Source organism: Stegostoma tigrinum, chromosome 27 (assembly GCF_030684315.1).
Source record: "Stegostoma tigrinum isolate sSteTig4 chromosome 27, sSteTig4.hap1, whole genome shotgun sequence".
NCBI classification, from domain to species: domain Eukaryota; kingdom Metazoa; phylum Chordata; class Chondrichthyes; order Orectolobiformes; family Stegostomatidae; genus Stegostoma; species Stegostoma tigrinum.
The window spans coordinates 18,032,695-18,057,210 of record NC_081380.1 but is presented as its reverse complement, the minus strand read 5'-3'; the positions used below and the strand labels follow the sequence as shown (position 1 = coordinate 18,057,210).

General features: G+C 38.5%; 1 protein-coding gene across 3 annotated transcripts in view; it reads right to left on the bottom strand.

Moving 5' to 3' along the window:
- The window catches only part of tyw1 (tRNA-yW synthesizing protein 1 homolog (S. cerevisiae)), a 112,821-nt gene that overhangs the window by 9,033 nt on the left and 79,272 nt on the right, over positions 1 to 24,516 (bottom strand). For 2 of the 3 annotated variants that reach the window (XM_048557258.1, XM_059655314.1), the window contains 2 exons: positions 8,143 to 8,253; positions 3,307 to 3,474 (listed from right to left, as the gene is read on the bottom strand). The exons of the other annotated variant lie outside the window; for it this stretch is intronic. In XM_048557258.1, the coding sequence (XP_048413215.1) occupies positions 3,307 to 3,474; positions 8,143 to 8,253 (279 nt within the window). The remainder of the gene's footprint in view (positions 1 to 3,306; positions 3,475 to 8,142; positions 8,254 to 24,516) is intronic. 3 annotated transcript variants of the gene reach the window in all.

The following is a 24,516-nucleotide window of genomic DNA, read 5'->3' as shown; positions in this document are numbered from 1 at the left end:
CTTCTGTAGCGTTGTGAATTTGTGGGATCAAATTGCTGCAGTATACGTTGTAGATAAGTGCACCAGAGCTGAAGGCCCTCAGGAGAAGGAACAGCAAAATGCTTGCCTTGATTATAAATAGAACATTTTGGAGTTGTCGATATATTATGTATCTGGAATATGATAGATTCTGGATATAGTTCAGAGAATCCCTACAGTGTGGATTTGGCCCATCAAGTCCGCATCGACTCTCCAAATACCAAAACACCCACCCTACCTTATCCCTGTAACCCTGCAGTCCCCATGGCCAATCTGCCTAACCCACACATCTTTCGACCATAGGAAGAAATTGGAGCACTCCGCAGACATGGGGAGAGAATGTGCAAATTTTGCGCAGACAGTCATCCAAGGCTGGACTTGAACCGGGACCCTGGTGCTGTGAGGCAGCAGTGCTAACTACTAAGTTACTGTGCAGGAAATAAAATATTCGTAAAGATTTACAAGAGAAAACAGGCAATGCTAAATGCATACAAATCATTGGTTAGGCTGCAGTTAATATATTGGGTTAGATTTTGAAGGCATAAGGGGGTAAACAACTGATGGTGGCTAAATTAAGTAGGTAGCTCTACCGAATCATCACACATCACCAAACATTAAATAATAAAGTCATTGAATGATACAATCATTCCCAAGAATCTGTTTACGGGGGTGGCACACCCTTTTCTGTAATTAAAAAATGTAGAAATCCAGAGTCTAATTGCTGAGTGAATAAGTAAACACATTAGTTATTGAGACAGGATGCCCTCAGGCACGTCGTTCTGAAATTCAGGTTAGCTGGTGATTTACACAACGAGATTCACACGTAAACAAAGGCATTGTATAGCATAAACACAAAGTAAAATATTTAAAATATAGAACAAAAAATAACTGGGATAAATACTGAATGCTTTGGAAACGTAAATGAAAATCAAAAGATTTTCCTGAAAAAGTAATATTTCAAAATGTTTAGAAAACATAAGCAAATATGTGATGCCAATTCATAAATTTCAAATTAACAAATAGTTCAGTGGCTATCAAAACTTAAAGAAAATCATTTTCTGCTCCATTTTCTATCCCATTACATCAGATTCACCCCTCCAGAATTCAGAAAGAGACATTCATAAGGGTATTAATTCTAGTATGGATAAATACATTTCTTGATATCTGTGATGCAAATTATCTAAATTAACACATGAGAATTCCTAAATGTGTTTGAAAATTTTAAAAATGGACACTAAGATACATAAGAAAGAGAAGCAGGACTAGCCTGTTCTACCACTGTGGCCTATTCCTCCATTCAACAACATCATGGTTGATAGAGAGTCTGAGCTTAATGCGCTCAGGGTCTCGTATCAGCTTGTTTTCACATTTACCTTACAACTTTGAAACATGTGAATTCATGATAAGTTGTACTTAAAATATAACTGATACCATAATGATATTGTAGTAAATAGGGATGATTATAGGCTTTATTTATATGCCTGAAATAAAATTTGACAGATAGTGGCAGGAACCTGCTGCACGGTATTTTTTAATTATCTCTAATACCTCTTAGAAATGTTTACCTTTGAAGATGAACCCATCCTTAACTGTATTATGTATTGGTGAAATTGCACCAGGTTAGTATTCTTAAAATAGATTAAGCTAGATTTTTTAAACAAAAAAACTGCTTTCATTTTCATTGATTATTTTGTCTTTTTGTTTTGTTATGGACCAGGCCAAATCCTCTCAAAACATATTAAGAAGATAGCCAAGACGCTGACTTGTTCTTATGGTAAAGGTATTGCATTACAGATGCAATTTGATTGGTTGAACTACTTAACTTTAAGCAAAATGCACTTTATCTTTACAATATACTTAAAATACAACAAAATAAAAAAATCAGCTTAACAGTAACTCTACGAAATGCTTAACAAAAAGAAAATATATACATATCAACTACGACTCATTAACTGATCCACTATAGCAATATCCCTTAAACACATCCTTGCCAAAGGTAAATTCAGTAAAACAGAACATCTCACGTGCAATGTTAGCAGCAGGAAGAGGACCCCAGCTCTTAGCTTCTAACAGAGAGAGGAATAAGAGCTTCCACATCCAGCTTCAAGACCCCAGCAACTGCTGAAAGCTAAAACCAAAAATCCTGGTTCTGTGGGTGTTAGAACAGGTGGGATCAATTTTTTCAACTTAAAAAAACCTAAGGCCTTACTAGGTTTTTACTTTATTAGCTTTGAGCAGACTGCTTGATCTGTCTCAACCTTTCTTCAAAAAAAAGACAAAAATCCTCTTAAAGCCATTGTTCTGTCACAAATTATTTAAATATATTTTACTTGCAATCTAAACTGTAATCTAATTTGTGCAATTTTGAGCTTACTGCTACATAATTCCCCAATTATAATCAACGCAGCTGTGCTGTATGCCCTTGCTGAAAGTTAACCCAGCACAGTTTGTGAAAGAACACCAATTTATTCAGGTATGGTTTGTGCAAAGTTCAATAAAAATAAAACTACATTGGATTAACCTCTTACAATAAATACCAGCCAGAAGACTCAACACAAACACAAATACAATTAGCTGAAATTAAGTTGCAACTGAACTGATCATAATGCTACATTAGTACATGATCAATTTAAGGTAAATGGCAAAGAACCAAAAAAGTCAAGTGAATGGAGAAAAAAAAAACTCTTGCTTGAGTGTGTGATGGAGGCAGATCTAATTGTACCTTTTAAAAAGGGAATTGGATAAGCTTCTGAAGCAATGAAAAATGCAGGACATTAGGGAGCAGAGCAGTTGAACTGCCCTTGTGGAGATTCGACCTGCCTATGGCAAGCTGAGTGGACTATTTTTAAAAAAACAAATAGGTATTTAATATTTCAATGCTTTGCAAAACCTCAATTGTGGATGTCTTTCCCTTTTGACCTTTGCTATGTCTTTGGCGCAGTGTCAATGGAAAAAACAATCTAAATCAGCATTTTGTTGCAATAGCAAATGCTTACATTTTATTGAATATTATAATTTTCATAACGACCAACACTGCACATTAAGTTTTACCAATAAATGTACATTAGCAAAACAAATCACACATCAAGACCCAAGACAAACTGAAAAAGCTCCCAGAAAATGTCTGACATTGCAATGCAATAGTCATATAAAATCACTCAATGTGTTAGCCATCATGCAATTTTCTATTGTACAAGTACTTATTTAGCTAAATCTAATGTTTTGAGTGTAATATAACCAAATGATGGATAGCTGCAGATCATAAACTAAAACGTAAACGCCACTCACCTTTTTGTGTGCTATAAGAAGGCAGTTTGAATGCTCATGTTCACAAGCAATTTCATAGTCTATGAGAAGATCAGCCAGCTGTTGGACAAAATATACAACCTCGTCGTGCCATGGAACATTAGCCATTGTCAGATTACTTGCTGAGCTTTCGCCACAATATGTCACTCCCTAAAAATTTAAAATATTGTCAATACAATATTCTTCTTACTAAGTCTGTACATCAGAGCCATTAATTTAAATCAATGTATAATTTAAGCTCCACCACTATCTAACAGTTCTCTAAGTAATGTATTTCCAGGCTGTGATGTGAGGGGTGGCAAGAAAACACCAGAATTTTCAAGAAAGTGATAGAGTTGAAAGAACAACATCTCATGAACCTTTGCTGAATCTTCTGCACAGTTGTTATACAATTGTTGTCAAGTGTCAGACTGTCTTTTGCCCAAAGTTTTGGTTTGTGACCCAATGCACAATGGAAACCAAGGGAGGAAAGGATCAGAAGGGGTCAAAATAATGAACTTGGAACAGAACACAGTAAGGTCTTTGTGGGAATGTTATAGGCAAAATTTAAGCACACAAACTACATGCTGTAGAGTAATCAACAGATGAATTTGCCATAAAATGATTAAGAAGACATGGTGTCCAGTCTTCTTTACTCATTTCTCCCCTTGCCTTAAATAACTCTGAAGGTAAAAATTCAGCCAAAGGGGATGAATTTCCAGGAGTCTTCCAGATCAGGATACGGACAAGCATCAGAGGTCAACACTCTCATCACTGCATCCTGGCATTTAAAAAGTTCTCTCATAGTAAGAATCTAAGATTCTCAAATTCACGTATTCTAGGTCAGTTACTGTTTGAGCTCTACAGGAAGAGCTGAACTCCAGGTCGAGTTGGTAGTCTGCTCGGGATCCTCCATCTCTGTTTCCTAAAGAAGCCCATACTACATGAAGGGAAAACTACAGGGCCCAGTTAATCGAGGGTAAGGTAAGAAATAGCTTTAACATTAGCAGATATCTTCACGTTCTCCTTGACCACAGGTGAGGATTGAAAGAATTGGAGATAACAAAGGTAACAACATTGGCTAAAGAAAGGAATCATGGATAATCCAGTTAAATATAGGCTAGTGAGTCTGACATCTGTGGTGGGGAAGCCGTTGGAGTGTATATGCACATTTGAAAGAAAATGGACTAGTTAGCGACAGGCAGCATGGCTTCGTACAGGGAAGATCATGTCTCACCAACCTGATCAAAGTTTTTGAAGAGGTGACAAAGATAATTGATGAGAGAAGAGCTGCCGATGTGGTTTACATGGGCTTTATAAGGCATTTAAAAAAGTCCCATGTGGCAGATTGGTACAAAAACTGAAATCACATCGGATTTGGAGTGGGCTGGCTAGCTGGACACAAAACTGACTTGGTCATAGAGACAGCGGGCAGCAGTGGAAGGGTTTTCAGAATAGACACTGATAACTAGTGACATTCCACAGGGGATCAGTCTTCGGCCCTCTGTTGTTTGTAGCATGTATTAATGATCTGGAGGAAAACGTGGGTGGTCTGATTAGTAAGTTTGCAGATGACACAAAGATTGGTGGAGATGCTGACAGCGTTAATGATTGCGAAAGGATACAACAGGATATAGACAGATTGGTGACGTGGGCACAGAAATGGCAAATCGAACTTAATCCAAACAAATACGAGGTGATGCATTTGAGAATCAAGCTTAGGTGTGGTGTGCATAGATCACAGAATCCCTACAGAATGGAAACTGGCCCCTTGGCCCAACAAGTCCACACCAACCCTCCAAGCATCCCACCCAGACCCATTCCCCTATAACCCCCTTAATCCACACATCTCTGAACAGTAAGGGCAAGTTAGCATGGTCAATCCACCTAGCCTGCACATCTTTGGACTGTGGGAGGAAACCAGAGCACCCGGAGGAAACCCACGCAGACACAGAGAGCATCTGCAAACTCCACACAGGCAGTCACCTGAGGGTGGAATCGAACGTGGGTCCCTGGCACTGTGAGGCAGCAGCGCTAACCATTGATCCACCATGCAGGTCCACACCTCCCTAAAAGTGGCAACACAGGTGGCCAAAATGATTAAGGCAGCATATGGCATGCCTGTCTTCATCAGCCAGGGCATGGAGTACAAGAGTTGGCAAAACATGTTGCAGCTTTATAAAATCCTTGTTAGGCTGCATTTGGAGTAATGTGTGCAGTTTTGATCACCAAATTACCAGAAGGACTTGGAAGCTTTGGAATGCAGGGAAGGTTCACTAGGATGTTGCCCAGTCTCAAGGGCATTGGCTATGAGGAAAGGTTAAAGAGACTAGGATCATTGGAAAGACTGAGAGGAGACCTGACAAAGGTCTATGAAATTATGAATAGGCATAGATAGGGTGGATAGTCAGAGGCTTTTCACCAGGTTGAAGTTTCTATTATAAGGGGGCACAAATTCAAGGTGAGAGGGCCAATGCTTCTCAAGCAGAGAGTGGTAGGAGCCTGGAATGCACTGCCAGAGATGGTGGTGGAAGCAGACACGTTGGCGACATTTCGGAGTTAACAGGGAGGGAATATAAAGATACGGACCGAATAAGGGCAGAATGTTTGCTTTTCAGTTTACTCAGGGCATGACGATCGGTGCAGGTTTGAAGGGCCCGGGGGCTCTTCCTGAGCCGTAATTCGCTTTTGTCCTTTTTCTGAGCAAACTATTATCAGACACTAACCTCCAGGAACTTGTCAGTCATGTCAACAGATTTTTAATGCCTCTGGACTTACCAAAACACTCAATTTGTAATTAAAACCCTCTTCTACCCTGCCTTCTTTAATTTTGGGTGTGCACATGCATGTGTGCCTATGAATGGATAGGCAGACTGGTGAAGCAATTCCTCTTAATTTTGAACTTTTTGATAATAAATCCTATCGTCGATTTCACCTTGAAGGTTTTGTTTGTGAGGGTTCACTTCAAAGATTGGAATCAAAAAACCAAGGTTTGGGGTCATACTTAAGTCTACTTCATTAAGAGATGAGAATAAAAGAAGGAAGTTATAGATCAAATCAATCAATCAATCTTGCTATCTTGGGCTAACGATGGGAAAAGCAACCATTACATAAACACCTTTCACCCTTTGTTTGTGACAGAACATTTGGAAATGCTACAGGGTGATCCCATTTTCAGCTCAACCCAAGAATGTTACAAGTGTTTAACACACCTGTGTCACATGCCTTTATTACTTCTCTATAGACATTGCTCATTTGTTTCCAGTTGGTTACCACTTGCCTAAAACACAAAGGGCCTATCGACCTCAAGCATCTGGACGCAGATTTTACCAAGTGAACTTTCTATTCTGATATGTATCTAGACTTATTCAGCAGAAACACAGAAAATTTGATTTATTTGGCACTGAAAGCAGCACATTAAGTCACTGGGAATGCAAAACCTGTATCAGTAAAGAAAATACATTTATGTGAGAGCTTTTCATAGTGACAAACTTGCCCTGATAACATCAAGGACATCTTGAATGAGAACTGCTCACTGCAATTTTAAGAAATGTAATGAATAACATATGAATAAATCCAATAATGAAAAGAGAAATGTCTCCACCGAGTAGTTAGAATGTGGAACTCGCTACTACAGAAAATAATTTAGGTGACTAGTTTAGATGCTTGAAGAAGGAAACTTGATGAATATGTGACTGAAGAGGGAATAGAAAGATATACTTAAAGACTGAGATTAGACAGAGGGAATGGAAGTACTCCTCAGGTGGAACATGAGCATCGAGAGCCTAGTTTATTTCTAAGTTCTCTGTTCTACACAATGCTATGCAATGTACACAAATATTTTGTCAGTATGGTTCGTCATACAGCAGGCAGCAATGCCTAATCAGAATATTTTATCATTAGAGCATTTTATTCACTCATGGGACATGGCCATCGCCGGTTGAACTGGCATTTGTTGCCCATTGCTAGCTGCCCTTGAGAAGGTGGTGGCGAGCTGCCTTCTTGAATCACTGACGTAGGTAGCCCCACGATTCTCTCAGGGAGGGAATTCCAGGTTTCCGACTCAGTAACAAGTTCGGACAACGAGTGGGGAATTTGCAGGAGGCGATGTCTACCTCCGTCAGTGATGCCTCAGTCCCTTAGATGAATAAAAAATAACTTCATTGACAGGTATTAACTTAGAAGCCTTCAAGTTTTTCTTTTATCCTACATTTAATCAATTGACATAACACAACAAATAAAACAAAAATGACAAATTGGATTGCATGCAAAGGGACAATGTCTAGCCAATATTAATCTGCAAGCTCTGCAAACACTTACTTTTCTAATAAATCAGAAATAATTAATTCATTTCCCAGAGTATTGCTAATGCATAATCAGAGACACATGGGTTTATCATAAAAGAACTGCTATCAGCATAACGTGATAGAAAAACAGAAATAAGAAAATGTTCGCTGATCTCTGAACGCTTCCAGCATTTCCTAATTGTGAACCATATTCCTATTTTATGCTTATGTTTGTCTTTCAAATATTGTGGCTTTTTAATCATGTATTTGTGTTAAAATAAGAAAACTTATTCCAGGTAGCATTCCTTTCTGAACTAGAAAGGAATCCTTAAACAGAGAAGCTGGAGCAGTGAGAAGGCTTGTTCCTGGAAGGAACATATTACTAACGCCATCATATCAAACCTGATGCTGATAAAGGATTGGGGAAGAAGCTAACTATATTTTTTTCCCCACAGAGAATAAACATGCCTTTCTAACTTTTGTCATTAACGCATATATAAGAAACAACTGCATACAACAGTACTTTTCTACGACATCTAATACTTTGGCTTACTTTAACTTCAATGAAGTCAGGTTTCCCAATCTCAATCAGGTCAGCATAAGATCGAAGTTCATCCACATTCCAGGCCTTTACCAGAGTTAGTCTATATACAGTGCGCTGTTTCTGCAAAGTTCAGAAGAGTACAATTTAATGTATAATTCAGCTACCAGCTTTTTTGGTAAAAATATTTTTTTCTCTATATTTAAAAGAAGAAAATCTGTTATTGTCATGCCCCATAATATCAAATAAATCTGTGTCTTGAGCTACGATGCAGGTCTTGGTAAAAGGTCTCGAAATGGATGCACTGAGCTGATGTAGTATAGTAACCCATTTGTTCTGACCCCCATTCTCTGAGACAGAATTCCTCAGTTTATAAGATGTTTCATCTGGCAAACCAACTAGCATACTAGCTTTACTGGAGAAAGCTTCCCTTTATGTAGCCATACTCATCCAACAGCTGATACTTACAAATTAACAACAGCAAAAACAGCAATATTCACAGGCTACTATATAAATAAGCTTTATTAGAATTAGATTTATTGTCACATATACTCATGAATACAGTGAAAAGTTTACAAGTCACCACTTACGGCACCATGTTAGGTACAAAAGGTACCTAGTACAGATTAAGTACAAGTTCATAGGAAAAAAATTAGAGAAATAAAGAAATAAAAAGTCCAGCATTATACACCTTCAAAAGTACAAAATCATAGAAATGAATTAGAAAAAATAATGACATAAAGTTCAAAATAACAAATCTTCCACGATAACACAAGAAAAAAAATTGGAATATTAATTGATACTTAAAGCACTTTCCAAATGGTCGGCATTGCTGAAAGCAAAGACAAAAGAGATAAACGAAGGTAAGAAAATTGAAGAGTTTAGGGCAACAGCTCCTGTTACAAGTAAATAAAGGCATTTGTAACCATTTACGAGAAACTGAACTAGACTAGCCATTTAACTAATGTAACTGCATGAGCAGTTCAAAAGTTAGGAACTCTGCTGTGAGTAACTCACCTATCAACTCCCCAAAGCATGTCCATCATCTACAAGACATACACTGGAGTCTTATGGAATACTCATAACTTGCCTGAACAAGTCCAATTCTGACATGACTCAAGAAGGCTGACACCAACCAGGGCAAAGCAGCTCACGGGATTGGCACCACATCCACAAACATTAATTCCCGTCACTCTGACGCACAGTAACCGTAGTGTGGATCACCTACAGGCTGCATGCAGAAATTTCTAAGTGCTCTCAGACAGCACATTCCAAACCCAATGGCTTCAATCCTTCCAACATTTAATTGGAGGAAATTATTGTTCATCTGGTCCTGGATTTTGATATGGAATCTGCTAATTAGTGGTAGGGAGGTAGTGATGGATGTCATCAGTGCACACCTGGAAACTAACATTGTGATTTTGGATGAGGGTATCATGGGGCATAGTAGGAGGGGACCGAGGCCTGACCTTTTGTAACATGTAGAATGGGAAAGACGACCATTACAAATGATTACATAGCTAAGAGCAAAGCCAGTTGACACCAGTTACCTCCCAGCTAGTTGACAGTGAAAGACATTGCAGAAGAACAGTAAAGTCAACTGTGTCAAAGGCAGCTGACAGGTCAAAGTCACAAAAGGGTAGTTTAGTTTTGTCACTGTCACTTAGGCTGTAATGTAATTTTGATAAGAGCCATTACAGCACAATGAGAAGGGTAGAAAGCTGATCGAAGGGGATCCAAGATAGAATTAAGGGAAAGATGGACACAGATTTGAGAGGCAACATTACATTCGAGAACTCTGAAGAGGAAAGAAAGATTGGAGATGAAACTGTATTCTTGCAAGAATGGTGGGCTGACTTATTGGTTTTACTGAAAATAGGGCTAAGGATTGCTGATTTAAAAGACAGAGGCAACAAGACCTAAAGCCAGGGAATTGTTTCCATTGTTGTCTGACAGGGGGTCGAGGGAGGGGAAGGTGGGTGGTCAGCAGTTTAGTATGAAGATGTTTGAAACGACAGGAAGCAAGTCTCATGTACAAACTGAGTTCAGAGAGTATAAAGGAAGATAAGACAGAAATTATAGAAATTTCAGTTCGGGCGGTGGCGAACATCAAAGGAAGTTTAACTTGGCAGGATAGCGGAGAGAAGGGATGCAAAGTGGTTGACATCTAGCGAATTGTATTGTTTATACTACTGTATTTTTGATTTTGGTCTATTTTAAAGGCAGTTTTAAAAAACAAAGACTGTGGAAATAATCGCCGTACTTTTAAAAATCAAGTTACCTGATACTCGGTGTGAGTACTAACTACATTGTTGCTTGTTCAAGTAGTGGGGTAGGTTTAGTTGCAGACCAGCTTGGTGACATACCGGAGATCTGACCAGCAACATATAAAGCTGATTATCTGTGAAATGGTGATGTGATGACACTGACAAAGACCTTCTACCTGCCAAATGTGCAACTGGCTCACAGGTAGCTGAACAGTTTGTAAGGTGAGTGCTTAGTCAGTTTCTCAGCAGCAAACCTCACTGAAAGCCTTTAGAAAGTCAGTTTATTTTCTATCACCAGTTGCTATAAGCTGTTGCATTCAATAAGTCAGTGACTTTAAAAGTGTGAAACTATCCTTCTGTGTCTCTTGCAAGCAAAACAAAGCACCTGGAAGAGGGGAGATGAGCAAACAGCAAGTCCTGGTAAACCACAAGCATCATCACAGTGGGACAGGGATCTTTCAATTGCCAGACTTTCCCTCCACCCACAACACTCATGTTCTGTTTGTGTCTGCCTGTATGGTGTGAAGGGAAATTAATCACGGGGTTAGAGTTTTTAACTAGTAGAATTATATGTTGATGGTTTGCAATTGTTTACCTGTAGCTGGAATCTATTCATTTCTACTAAATAGTCATTCTTGTTAAGTAGAGGGATCTGGCCATGCTTTTTGTCAATGTGGATCTAAAAAAGTCAAGTACATTAGGGAATTACATGTACTTCTGGAAAACCTTGTAACACTTAGTATCAAAACGTACTGACCCAGTGAGGCAAAACAATATGGCTGCAAAGTCGCTTCGTGCCAAAGGTGTCCATGAGCTCCTCAAACACTTTGAGGTGAAAATGAGGGAAATAGGGAAAATAAAATTAACAAGACAGGAAAGAAAACATGATGGGATCGCTTTTGCATTTCTGGAATGGTGAGCTGCTCTAGTAGGTGTGAGCAAGTTCCAAGAATGCTTGGTGGCCAGGTCAGATCTAGCAGTAGATAGCTAAAATCAGTTTTCTGCCAGACCCTTGTAAGTTTGCTCCCCTTGGACTTGAGGACCTGGAGAAGAGGGACACATCAGAAAATGATCAGGTCAGAAAGAGTAGTTTGTGCAGTTTTGGGTGTCCATAAGGGAGGATGTACTTATACTGGAGGCAGTACTGTCAAGGTTCATCAGACTGGCCCCTAGAACGAAACAAGTGTCCTATGGTTAGACTTTGAGTAAACCGAGTTCATACTCTCCAGAACTTTGAAGAATGAGAGGCAATCTCATAAACATGCAAGATTCTAAACAGCTTGGCCCAGAGGTTACTTCTGCTGGCGAGGCAATCTAGAACAGGGGCACATTCTCAGCATAAGGGATTGATCATTTACGGCTGAGATGAGGAAACATTTTTTTCCCTTTTGAAAATGGTGTAATCTTTAGAATTTCCTACACCAAAGGATAGTGGATTCTTAATTGCTGATGATGTTTAAGGTTGTGATTAACGGATTTTTAGTTTCTCAGGAATTCAATGGATGTGGGAGCAACCATGGAAGTAGAGTTGAAGCCCATGAGCTATGATTTTAGTGAATGATGCCGCATGTTGATGGGCCACATGGTCGACTCCTGTCCCCAACTCACCATCTTAAGTACTCGCATTATTGGGAACAAAGGAATCAAAGGAAGAGGTGAAGGTGCACTGAGTAAGCCAGTAAACATGGTGAATAAGTGGCCAAAGATTAGACAGTGTGAAAATGCTTTTGTAAGTCAAGTGTCTGGAGATTGACAAAATTATGGGTGATCATGAATTGGATTTATTTCAGGATAAAACATGGACAGAACTTTGAATGTGTTGGAGTTTATGCAGGAAATTGCTCAAGAGGACAGTTAGAAAGGCATTGGAAAAAAAAATTTAGTTTGTAATAGAAATATGGATGAGGGTTTTTATTGGTGACAATATTAAATACAAAAACAAAAGTGATGCTGCAGTGGTACAAGGAGATGTTCTAAGTGGCAGATAGGTTAAGAATATTGATATGTATATAAGCTCAGGCAATTAGTACATCCATGTTTGCACAGTCAGGGAATGAGACGGAATCAGGAACTAATGCACAGAGCTATTGGTAGCAACCAGATGGGATGGCTTCTGCCTCGCTGATATAGTGTTGAAAAAAGATCTGACTTATCCATAATTTAATGTTGGACAAGCTGTCAGACAGCTTGTCAAATGCTGTGCAATGAATATAGAGCTCAGTGCTGTTAGAACAAAAATAGAAACATTGCCATTCTGACAGATAATGTTAGAGAAGCAACCAAAAGGAAAGGAAAAGGAAGAGCCAAGTCTAAATCTTTGGCATATTCGCAAAGTCAATTGGTAGAGGAAAGATGGGTTTTGGGGAATTATAATCATGAAGAAGGAATGCAAAAATGAACAGCTGATGATCGATTTGCACAAAAAAAGGCCTGTGAGCCTGGGGGGATATAAACTATTTGGTGATTGAGTTTAAAATGAGACCTAGTAAGATTTTCAGGTAGTAAATCGTGAGGTAAAGATCCAAGGTGGATGTTGGATTCTACAGTGAAACAATGGGCTGAAGTTCACATTAAAACTGGGGCCATGCAGTGGTTTCAAGACTTCCCTCAGTGTGTGGGTGTGATCATGAAGGCTGGAGGTTGGAGCTGGTAATGAGCAGGAAGGAGATCAGATCCCACAAATGGTGGGAGAGAGCTTAAACTCTTAGTGGCAGGTTGAGGAACAGGGCACAACTGTCATTCTCTCCACTAGTGAGATGAGCAAGGTGAGCTGGTGGACTTCACTGTAAATAGGGCAAGTACACTTTGCCATGGAAGACTTGCACGTCATGAACTGAATGTGGTGGTCTGAATCTGACATTGTTGGGTCAGCAAAGGAAGGAGACAGCCAGATGCAGGAACTCTTCATGTGCAGTCACACTTGCTTTATGTGAAAAACGCTCATGCTCACTTTGGCCCATAAGCTGGTATTTAAGCCTTTTTCACCTGTTGAGTTTCCCACCATGTGCTGAAAATAAAAACACAGCTAAAATGGTGTGCATTATCGCAGCTTATTGTAATATAGGTCAAGCCAGGTCCCAAAGTGAAGCCTGCTGCGACAGATTATTCGTTTTAATTTTGCAAATTGATTACTGTGGTAGTCGGTTACTGAATCTCATTTCAAAATTACTCGTGTACCTTTAACAAAGAAACACAAGCGTATCATGCAAAAGTAAAACAAAAGATCTTAAACAGTAAAACCAACATTCTCCTTTTTAGTGCTATCATTTACAGATACTCCACTTCAGTGGAATATCACTCGTATCTTTACTTTTAGATTTCTCACATAGAATCATAGAATCCCTGCAGTTTGGAAACGGACCCTTCGGCCCAATAAGTACACACGGACCCTCAGAGCACCCACCCAAACCCATCCACCTATAATGCACATAAGATGCAGGGATAGCAAGCCAAATCAACTCGCACTCTCACTGGATTCACAATGTCGCAAGATTAAAACATTTAATGACCCAATTGTTCCTAACCAGTCTTGGACAGATTCAAACCACCACATTCAGTTCATGACGTGCAAGTTTATAATTTACATAAAAATAATAATTTATTAATAAGTCTGGCAGAACACAGATAAAAAGCTGGTAATATAATAGCTATAATATAAAGCCCAATCTTCTTTGATCATAATCCCCACTCTCTAAAACAGATGCAGAGTGTTAAGGGAAAAAATTAAACAATGAAAATAAAAAGAACTGTAATTTGCAGGCTCCATGAGCAATTTCAAATGATGGATACCCAGCCATTAGGAAACCCCTGAACAATGGTTTGTTCACAGGCAAGTTGAACATATATTTTGTTGATTTCCAAAGTCACCAGTCAATGTAATGGCTTCTAGAAATATTCACTTATTTCTCAGAGTGGGATTCCTTCCTCTCAACAACTCAATATTCAATAGAAAACCAGAGACAGCAACATACAACACCTGTCTGTGATCATTCTGCCCTCTGCAGAAACAAAGTCTGAACCGTTTCTTGTTCCCTTTCCAATCAGCATTCTGTGGTTGACTGGTTAGCAGCCATCCTCTCTTGACTGACCAATTTAACATCTAACCAGCTGCCAGCTGGAGCAGATCAACAGCTCATTGCTGATTCAAGGAAGTTGCATTATCTTCAAAGATCCCAACAGCAATCATCTGTCTTCGTTTGAGATAAGAGAACAGTCTGATGTTCAAACTTCAGCTCGTAATCTCAACTCTCAGTTCCAAACCAAAGAAAATAAAAATGGCAAGGGCTCTATATACTCAACGGACTTTCTGCATATTAACCAGATACAATTTTCTTGGCCTCCCCCAAAATACACTCAACTAACGTCACTGATTATTTTCCAGCCCAACTCCATGAAATGTTGAAAAAGCTCAAGTCTTCTTTTCAGCTTGAAATGCCAGCGTTGATTGAGACATGTGGCTTAAGGTTCCTTGCAAAAGCTGCCTTTAGTTCACACTTCCAAAATAACATTGACATTTTCTTAAAAAAATCTTCACATACACAAATACCTATGAAAACTTAAATTCTTTTTTCTCCACTTTAGAATTCAAGTTCCAAAATATATTACAAACCATAACAATGGGGGCAATCTAGAATGTAACAGAATGACATTCACAGGGCCCTCTGGTGGCACCATGGTAGTGTGCCTGCCCCTGGATCAGAGGCTGGATACAAGTCCCATCTGCTGCTGAGGTATTTAATAATATCTCTGCACAAGTTGATTAGAATAACAGATCAATTAAAAAAAAATTAAAATAATATCCATAATTAGAGACCAACCATTCCAATAAAATGTGTTAACAAGCAAAGGCAGAAGAGACTAGGGCTATATTCCTGTCAACTGAAGTTAAAGTGGGATTTCAGCAAGCTCAAAATGATTAAAAAAAACAAGGCAAACCTAAACATATAAATAATTACTTGACAGTACAAAACATAAACGTTCTTAAAAAAATAAAGTTTTTTAACTTGCACACATTAGGACTGGAATACTAAGCACATTTGGAAAGCAGACAGCACTTAGTACAGCATGGGCAGAGTGTGTTGATTGGCATTTTGCTTACTACACAAACAATTAAAATGGTATGAGTTTCAGTGACTTTGTGGTGGCACTTATGTAGACTATGTTCCAATGTTTGAGAGACCATAATCAAATTAACACACCCCGTAACCATTCGCAGCAGGCAACATACCGATCATATGTACCCAAGTGTAAAGGCATTGGAACACATTAGATGTGATTTTGCTACTATGTAACACTTAAATAATCCAATCTGCTAAGAACTGTACTAATTTAGTAACAGATTCACAGTGAAATAGTAGAAGCTACATATATTCATTCACAGGGCCCTGTTTTATGCAGATATACATTTTAACTTTTTCATTGGGCAACTACCAATCTTTGCATTCCCATAGCAACACACTGACCAACTGGAGTCAACATGCCTGGTCTGAGAACTAAGACTGTGATAGCTAATTACAAGCAAAATATCTTGGATGCTGGAAACTTGCAATTAAAAACAGAAAACACTTGTGAAATTTAGCATGTGGACCACAGCTAACATTTTGTGTCTGACTGTTTTTCAGGTCTGCACCATAGTTTTGAACAAGTCATATGAGATTTGAAACATTACCTCTGTTTGTCTCTGCACAGGTGCCACAAGACCTGCTGGATTTCTCTAGCATTTTCGGTTTTGACAGTTAACTGCATCTCGATACCAACAATGGCCCAACCCATCAACACCCTATTATCACGCTGTAAACATTAGTGCCTTCTTCGATTTTGTTTCTTGCATCCAAGTCCAAACACATGGAAGATAAATAGCTTCAACTCATGTGCTCTTTAAGTACTGTTTATACATGGCTATTTTGATTGACGAAAGAATATTAAACAGGTCATGATCTGATAAACGTGCACTGATACAGAAATTTGCTATTCACGTTTTGGAAACTGCAGAAGGGCTGTAGGACAATCATTTCAAAGCAAACAAAAATTAGATGTTGGGGCAAAGCTAGGAAAATTATGAAAAATAAATCTGCATTGAAAGTGTCTCAATTCAATGAAGACAAGAAGAGTTAATCAGTCTCCTCCTGCACTGAAATCTGTTCCTAAGTTACACACATTCAGTACATGCTTTAAGTTCAAAATGGAACAATCAATATTCAGCTATGACAACTACATCATTCATTCAAAAGACTGGAAATCTCTGCACATGTTGAGATGGGCTTTTATTTTTCCCTTGCATCTAATCGCTAATTAGCTACACAAAAAGCATTTTTACATATGGGCTTTTCAGTTACATTATTACTCACAGCTGAAATTTCCATATTAAACAGTTGTAAGTCTCTAAACAGCCAGATTATTCCATTAGCCACACTTGATAACTTTAGGTCCAACTTTCTCAATTTTCTATATGAACTCCCCACCCACTCTCACTCTAAATTTATCATGCTCATATTACTTGATTTATTAGATTCCACACTAGGTGATGCTGTCATCGTTAACGTACTTTTCCATGTGTACCCTGTTCTCCATCACATTGCATTCAAAATCCTACTCATTTTCAAGTCTGTCTTCAACTCAATGACATCCATCTCTGCAATAGCTTACAGCCATATATATTACGACATTAAAGGAACTGTGGCAATCAAGAATAGGTTGGTTGAAGAGGTTTACTAAACTTAGACTTGGTTCCTCGTGCTCCATACAGGGCAGTGAGTTGCGAGACTCTGCAACTGGCCTTCAGTCATCACAATGTGTTTTGCTTCCAACCCAAGTGGTGTGTCAATCTTGGAGCACTTCCTTAACTGTACTTAGGCCTTCTTCGGTTTCAGCCATGATCTTCACCAAGCCAATGGTAAACCCTCTGATGCCATTTTTGCAGGACATTAAGGCCAGGGATGAAGAACTCGCCCTGTCAATATCAGTTGTTTGTCTTAAAACTCTACAGGCAACCTTCAATGAATCATCTGCAGTTAATTAGTCCACCACTAATGCTACCACTCAATGTGATACCCAGGATCTTCTGTAGGCAGTACCAGTGAAACACATCCAAGTTACATGACACCAGAAAAATGCTTTTTCACAAAAAAGGGTGATGAACAAGTGAAATTACACAGGATATATGACAGAGAAGCAGGTTACTAATCCAACCAGTCTATGATGGCATTTATGCCCTTGTCTTTCTTCAACAAAATCTACCATTGAAGCCCTTCAGTGGCCTCTCCCTTCTTTGCTTATCAAGTTGTTTCTTCTTAATCTATAATAACCACTTCAACTGCTCTTTGTGGTAGCAAGCTTCATACTCATCACTCTAATTCACTAAAGAACTTCTGAATCCTCTAATGGATTTGACCACAAACTGATGGCTTCTGTTTCTGCTCCTCCTCAAAACAGCAAATACTCCCTCTAATTCTCTCAATCATAACCTTTGCAATTTGTAAGATTCTATTATGGCAGCGCTCAGCCGTCTTATTTCCTAAGGAGAGAGAGAGACCCAGCCATTCATTCTTTCCTACTATATATACACCCTCAATACTGGTATTATCCTTTTAGGTCTTGATGGAATGCTATTAAACCAAAACCTTTTTGTCAAAAGAACAAATTGTGGTAGGGTAAACATATTATCTAACCTAAAAAAAAACACTAAATTACTTTCTTTAAAGAGAGTACCTTCTAACCAAACATCAACTGAAATGCAATGATACTCAGGAGGAATTCATGTTAATTGTTCCAACAAGTTAAGATTTTCAAAGCTTCAAAACATGTTCAATGTCATGGATTTCATTAATAATAATCTTATCCAAAGCCATGTTGCATAAAAATCAAAATATTTGTGGAGAAGCTAAAACACAAGCACGTAAATTCAATTAAATCAAACTTTTGGCAAATTTGACAAAATTCTGATGCTGAAGGTGGTTATAGAAGACAGTCCCATAGTTTCCTTGGAGAACGCATACTACATTTCTGCTACCTGAACAATTCAGAACCTAAAGTTCCTCCACATACCACACAAAGTTTCATAATTTGCACATGGTATACAAAAATATATACTTTTCAAATAAATTATATAAAAGCACAATTGAGATCACTTTTCATTTCTGTGGTTTGCCCACATTCCAAAGTAAAAACCAACACAAAGACAGAAAAGCAGTTAAGATACATCTTCAAAGCAGAATCAAAACAGTGAGCTTCTTTATTTCAATTCAATTCAATTTTCATTTAATTTCAGAGGGGCTTCCTATCTTGCATGCACCAAGCCCAGGTCTCCATGTACCTAAACTGTCTTTATTTAAAAATCGTGCTGAGAGTTAATACATACTCAATGCAACAAAAGACACACTTACTTTATGTGGCATTCTGTAGATATCTTTTCCAGATATGGTTTTACTATTTAAGAAGGGATGATGAGCAAAGACACAAAATGCAAAACATAAGCACAAGAACAAAATTATACTTGGTCAGAAATTCAAAAGGGAAATTGAATTTGTCAAACAAATAAGAGTTCAGAATAAACTTACCAACTTCAAAATTAAAGTAAATCTGGGAATGCGTTCTATCAAAAACGTTACCACTTTATAACATTTACACACAAATAAGAACCAGTCAGTAGCATTTACTGATGAATGTGAAATATTTTTTCTATACCCTGTCAAACACAGGTTATTTCAAAAAATGGTTTGATTCCCATTCTACTCAAGTAGCACCATTCCTTTCAGTACCACTTTCCTTTATCATATGACCTTCTGCATGAATGGAAACAGACATTTCCCAGTGCAGTAATCTCATTCAATCAAAGTCAAATCTTCTTCAGTGCTCGTAAGTTATAGCTAACAGTTACCTTGATCAATATCTGATTTTGGAGGTGAATGATATTTTCATTAAGTGGGTAGTTTTAATCAAGATTGTGATCATAGTATTTAAATCACTTCACTATTCACTGACCTTGAAAAATGATAACCATTCCTAGACATTAAGTGCATCAACGTAGTTCATAACTTAATTTACGATCAAGCTGATAAGTTGCTGGGGTCAAACAGATAAACTTATCAAGTATAATGGGCATGAAATACAGACATCAAGAACTTGCCAAATATCACTAACAAAACCAAAAAGAACTGCAGGTACTGTAAATCAGGAACAAAAACAGAAGTTTCTGTAAAAACTCAGCAGATCTGGCAGCATCTGTGAAGAAAACATAAATCAGTAAAATAATGTTCAATCATATCATCATTGTACTCAACAAGAATTAGGTGGCTCACCTCTTAATTCAAAGTAATGTTCTCTCGTTCTGTGGCATGGAAAGGTGCGAGAAAATATCGGCGAGTATTTAATGTAGGGGAGTTGGAGATGGGTTAACGATCTTCATATATCAAATTCAGATGCTAAGGAGAGCAAGATATGGTTATTCATTTTTAAAGTTTCATTTGTAAGCTTGAAACTTTGATGATGAGAAGGCCAGAGGTTGGTTTATTTTCTTGTATTTTCGTAAATTTTGCTTTCACTCAGAAGGTGGTCGAGGTCTGGAACTGACTTCTGAAAGGGTGGTAGGCAGAAAGTTTTCGTTCATTTGAAAGATGCTTGGATATGCACATGAAGAACTGCAACCTCAAAGGCTATGAACTTCTCCATGGCTGACAGAGATTCTGAATTGCTCTCTCTTGGCAGTCTTCCCTATTTCCTACCAACTTCAATTTTAGTCAAACTTCTTGATGCCATTCATTCAAGTCGCTTGTTAATTTAAACGGGCAACCTCTCTTGCCTTGCTTTGCCTTCAAAACCTAGCTACTGTTCCCAATGTTTAGACCAAGGATGTAATGAGATATTGTGCTACGTGACACCAGTTTCTATAATCCTGGGGTGCCAGGAAGAAACCGAAATGATATCCACTTGGCATTTCTACCTGAAAATGGCTACTTTGGGGATAGTCATTGATCCTCTTCCCCCTGTTACATACTTACTTGTCTGCCATCATTCGTGACTTGATGTGGAAAGACTGCACAGCTTAAATTTGATCTATTATTTATCTCTCTGTAGTATGATGCTTCTGTTGTTTAGCAGACCAGTACTCCTGGGTTGTGCCTTCCCCTGACCAAAGTATTTTTTCCTCACAACCCACAGTATCATGGTCACCAGTACGAATACCAGCATCTCGTTACATTTACATCAATTATACAGGCTTACTTGGAAAATGGAATTTAAATTACTCAATTTCAATGATAGCATTTGAACTCTTGTACTAGTCCAATGACATTATCAGTATTTTATCGTACCACGCAGAGGTGTTTACCGGATAACGCCTTGACCAATTTTATGCATTCATGGAACATAGGCATCATTGGCAGGAACTGAACTGAAGTCCTCAGAACATTACCTGGGTCTCTGGATTAATGGTGCAGCGATAGTACCACTTAGGCACTGCCTACCCATACATATTTGTTTTATCTAAATCAGTGTGCTCTACTTCCCAAGGCTTGCAAATCATAAAATTTTCAGAAATAGGTCACATCTGAATAATGCTACAAAGTTTTGGGGCTCCCTCTTTCAGGTAAAATGATAGAACAGGAGGTCAAAATACCAGCTCTGAATTCTGCCCACTAGCAAGCTTGGGAGGCTTGGTTGTTTATGTTGAAATGGATGTTCAGATTGTCTCACCGGAAAAGAGTTGACAGATGATCATACAAGTGGATCATGTAAGAGCATTTCTGATAACTGCGAGTAGGCAGCGTTAGGAATGTCAAACATTATAAATAGTTATACTTTCAACTGTCTGACTAGAATGCAGTTGAAAGTTATGCATTCTGCCCAGGCACAAGGCCCACGTGATTCATCTTCCTTTGAAGATAAAGCAAAGACAAGAGTCCAAAATAAATCACTGCAGTTTATCAGGGTTTCCATGATATCCTGTAAATTCTCAGACACACAAGGCAGTTTACAGAAATGTGAAGCAGAAAGCAGGGGTCAGAGGAAGCCAATCCTGAGTCTGAAATCAGTTAAATATTGATTCTAAGATAGTAGGAACTACCAATGCTAGAGAATCCGAGATAACTCGGTATGAAGCTGGATGAACACAGCAGGCCAAGCAGCATCAGATGAGCAGGAAGGTCTCAACCCGAAACGTCAACTTTCCTGCTCCTCTGATGCTGCTTGGCCTGCTGTGTTCGTCCAGCTTCACACCATGTTATCTTGAATATTGACTGTTGGTCACCACACAAAATGCAGATGGAAGCTCACACTAAAATTGATGAGATCATACTAATAACAATTTAAAGATGGCTGGAAAGTTCATTTAACTTGGTTTAGAGTGTAGGAATCTCCAATGTAACCTGTAAAGTAAAAGTCATTTCTTCTGATCAGGAAAGAAAAAGGAAAGTTATCAGGAGTTCAGAATAATCTTGGACTGGGTCCTGCAGACTGAAATGCCCACTTAAAGGGCTGTGTAAATCACGGCAAGCATTAAAAGGGGGAATATCTTTTCTGTGCTTTAGAGGTCAAATTTCTATGAAATAACATTTAGTCAGAGTCACTTTTAGCTTTATAGAAAAAAAATGTTAAAATTTGAAATCTTGGCATGTGATAATTTTATTTAGTCATTGGAAATTTAAATGTATTGTTAAAAATGAGCAGTCTCCACTCAGATTGTAATGTTAAGAAACATTAACATGGATGTGACAATTAAAAAAAGCCCATCCACTCAATTTTCCTTCCAAACAACTACAGACAAAAACTTAACCACAGTGGAGCACTCATTTAGTCAGCTAATATCACTGTAACACAACAATACAAGGGCATATTCGAACTCCCAAAGACAAACTGAGCTGTGCAGCCCAGGTCACTTCCAACCTCAAAAGTCAAATTCATTGGTCCCTGGTATTATCTATTGATAAGTGGCTACATTTCAATTGTTGCACATTGTTTTGTTTAATTTTATTTGTATTTATCTGTATGGTAACTATTGTTATGATATAAATGAAACTGTTCTATCATAGGCAAGTGAAGGATTCAGTATTTGCATTAATGGACCGTGGCTACAATACAGAGGCAGACTTTCCAACCAACTCCAATTTGGAAATTCCAAGATTGACCTAAAATGCTAAATCTTAGCTCCAATTCCACCTCAAAAATAGATTTCCTAAGAGTCACCGGCTGAACAAGCTGACCAGGATGTTTGATAGAAACAGCAATGCACAATAGAACTGGGAATAAATTTAACCTGGCAGTTGGACTTAAAAGTAGCAGTGTCAGGTCGTTTTTCCGTTATACGTATTATTGATGTTCAGTTCCACTGTCCAAAACAAGCTGCTACCCTTAATGTTTTACTCTGATTCAAATTTGTGCATAAAATGAGATCATTGGTGTTTAGTGAACAGTTGTGAGGTCAAAACAGAAAATGCTAGAGTAACTCAGCAGGTCTGGCAGCAGCTACGATGACAAAAACAGAGAGTTAGCATTTCAAGTTCAGACACTGAGTCAGAACCAGTTGTGAACAAGTCACATCAGATTCAAAACATTAACTGTCCCTCCACAGGTGCTGCCAGACCTACTGAGTTTCTCCAGCACTTTTTGTTTTCATTTCAGATTTCCAGCATCTTCAGTACATGCCTGCACATCACAAGTGAAAAAAAAGTTGTTTGAGACACTTTGATCCATTGAAGCAAATAAAATTCATAATTTCCAAATCAAAAGGAGAGACTTCAGCTTCTAAATTTGGGGTTGTGCACCTGTTCAATTAATCCTTAGTCATTTATTTACATCTGGTGGGGGGGGCTGCCAATTTTAGTACCTTCCACACTCCACGTTAAGGGTTGAACACAGGGTTGAATGCAAGGATGGTAGCCTGGACACCCTTAATTACACGTTCCCTAAGCTAAAATACATATGACATGTCATATCCAACCCCCTCCTTCTATTTCTTTTGGGCCTTTATTTAAATAGTATCTTCCAAGACGCATCGGAAAGCAATTTACAACTTTTGCAATGGTGACCTTGGACAAGAACAAACTTATTTGATGCCATATTTACAGTATTAGTTATTAGATTTATCAAGAACTTAATGAAGGTCATACACATAACACTTATTTGCAAGGGTGACTCTTGCTTTTCAAAAATTATGAATGTAAAATGTTGCTTTTGTCAATATTTCACTCTTGTTTTTATACATTAAGTAGAAACAGACAATTGAAAAGAAAAAAACTGGATATTTTTAAATCGACCTCTTCAGGTATGTTACGACACATTCTGGAGCAAGTGAGACGTGAAACCAGACCTTCTGGCCCAGATGCTCAATCAATATCATGTGCCACACAAGAACCCTAAAGGCTTGAGGCCGCTGGAAGTCATCTCAGCTCCAGTACATCTTTATAGAAGCTCCTTAGCGCACGTATTTGCATGGCTTAGAAAGGGTGGACGCTGGGAAGTTGTTTCCATTAGGCGGGGAGACTAGGACCTGTGGGCACAGCCTTAGAATTAGAGGGGGTAAATTTAAACCTGAAATGAGGAGACATTTCTTCAGCCAGAGAGTGGTGGGCTTGTGGAATTCATTGCCACGGAGCGCAGTGGAGGCCGGGACGTTAAATGTCGTCAAGGCGGAGATTGATAAATTCTTGATCTCACAAGGAATCAAGGGTTATGGGGAGAGTGCAGGGAAGTGGAGTTGAAATGCCCATCAGCCATGATTAAATGGTGGAGTGGGCTCAATGGGCCAAATGGCCTTACTTCCACTCCTATGTCTTATGCTCTTATGTAATCTTGCATTTCTGTATCTTAGATTTCTGCAATCTCTCCCTACTTAAATAATATACTTCTTTCTATTCTACTTTCCAAAGTAAGCAAGTTCACATTTTCCCATATTGTATTCCATCAATCATTTGTTTACCTACTCACTTAACACATTTATAACTCTTTGCAGACCCGATGTTCTCCTCTGAACATTTTTCCTACCTTTCCTTTATCACATCAAACTTAGCAACCATAAATCCAGTACATTCATCTAAGTTATTGATATGCATTGTAAACAGTTGAGGTCCCAATACTGATCACTGTGGCCACTGCTTGTTGCATTGGCCAATTTCAAGTTGACACAACC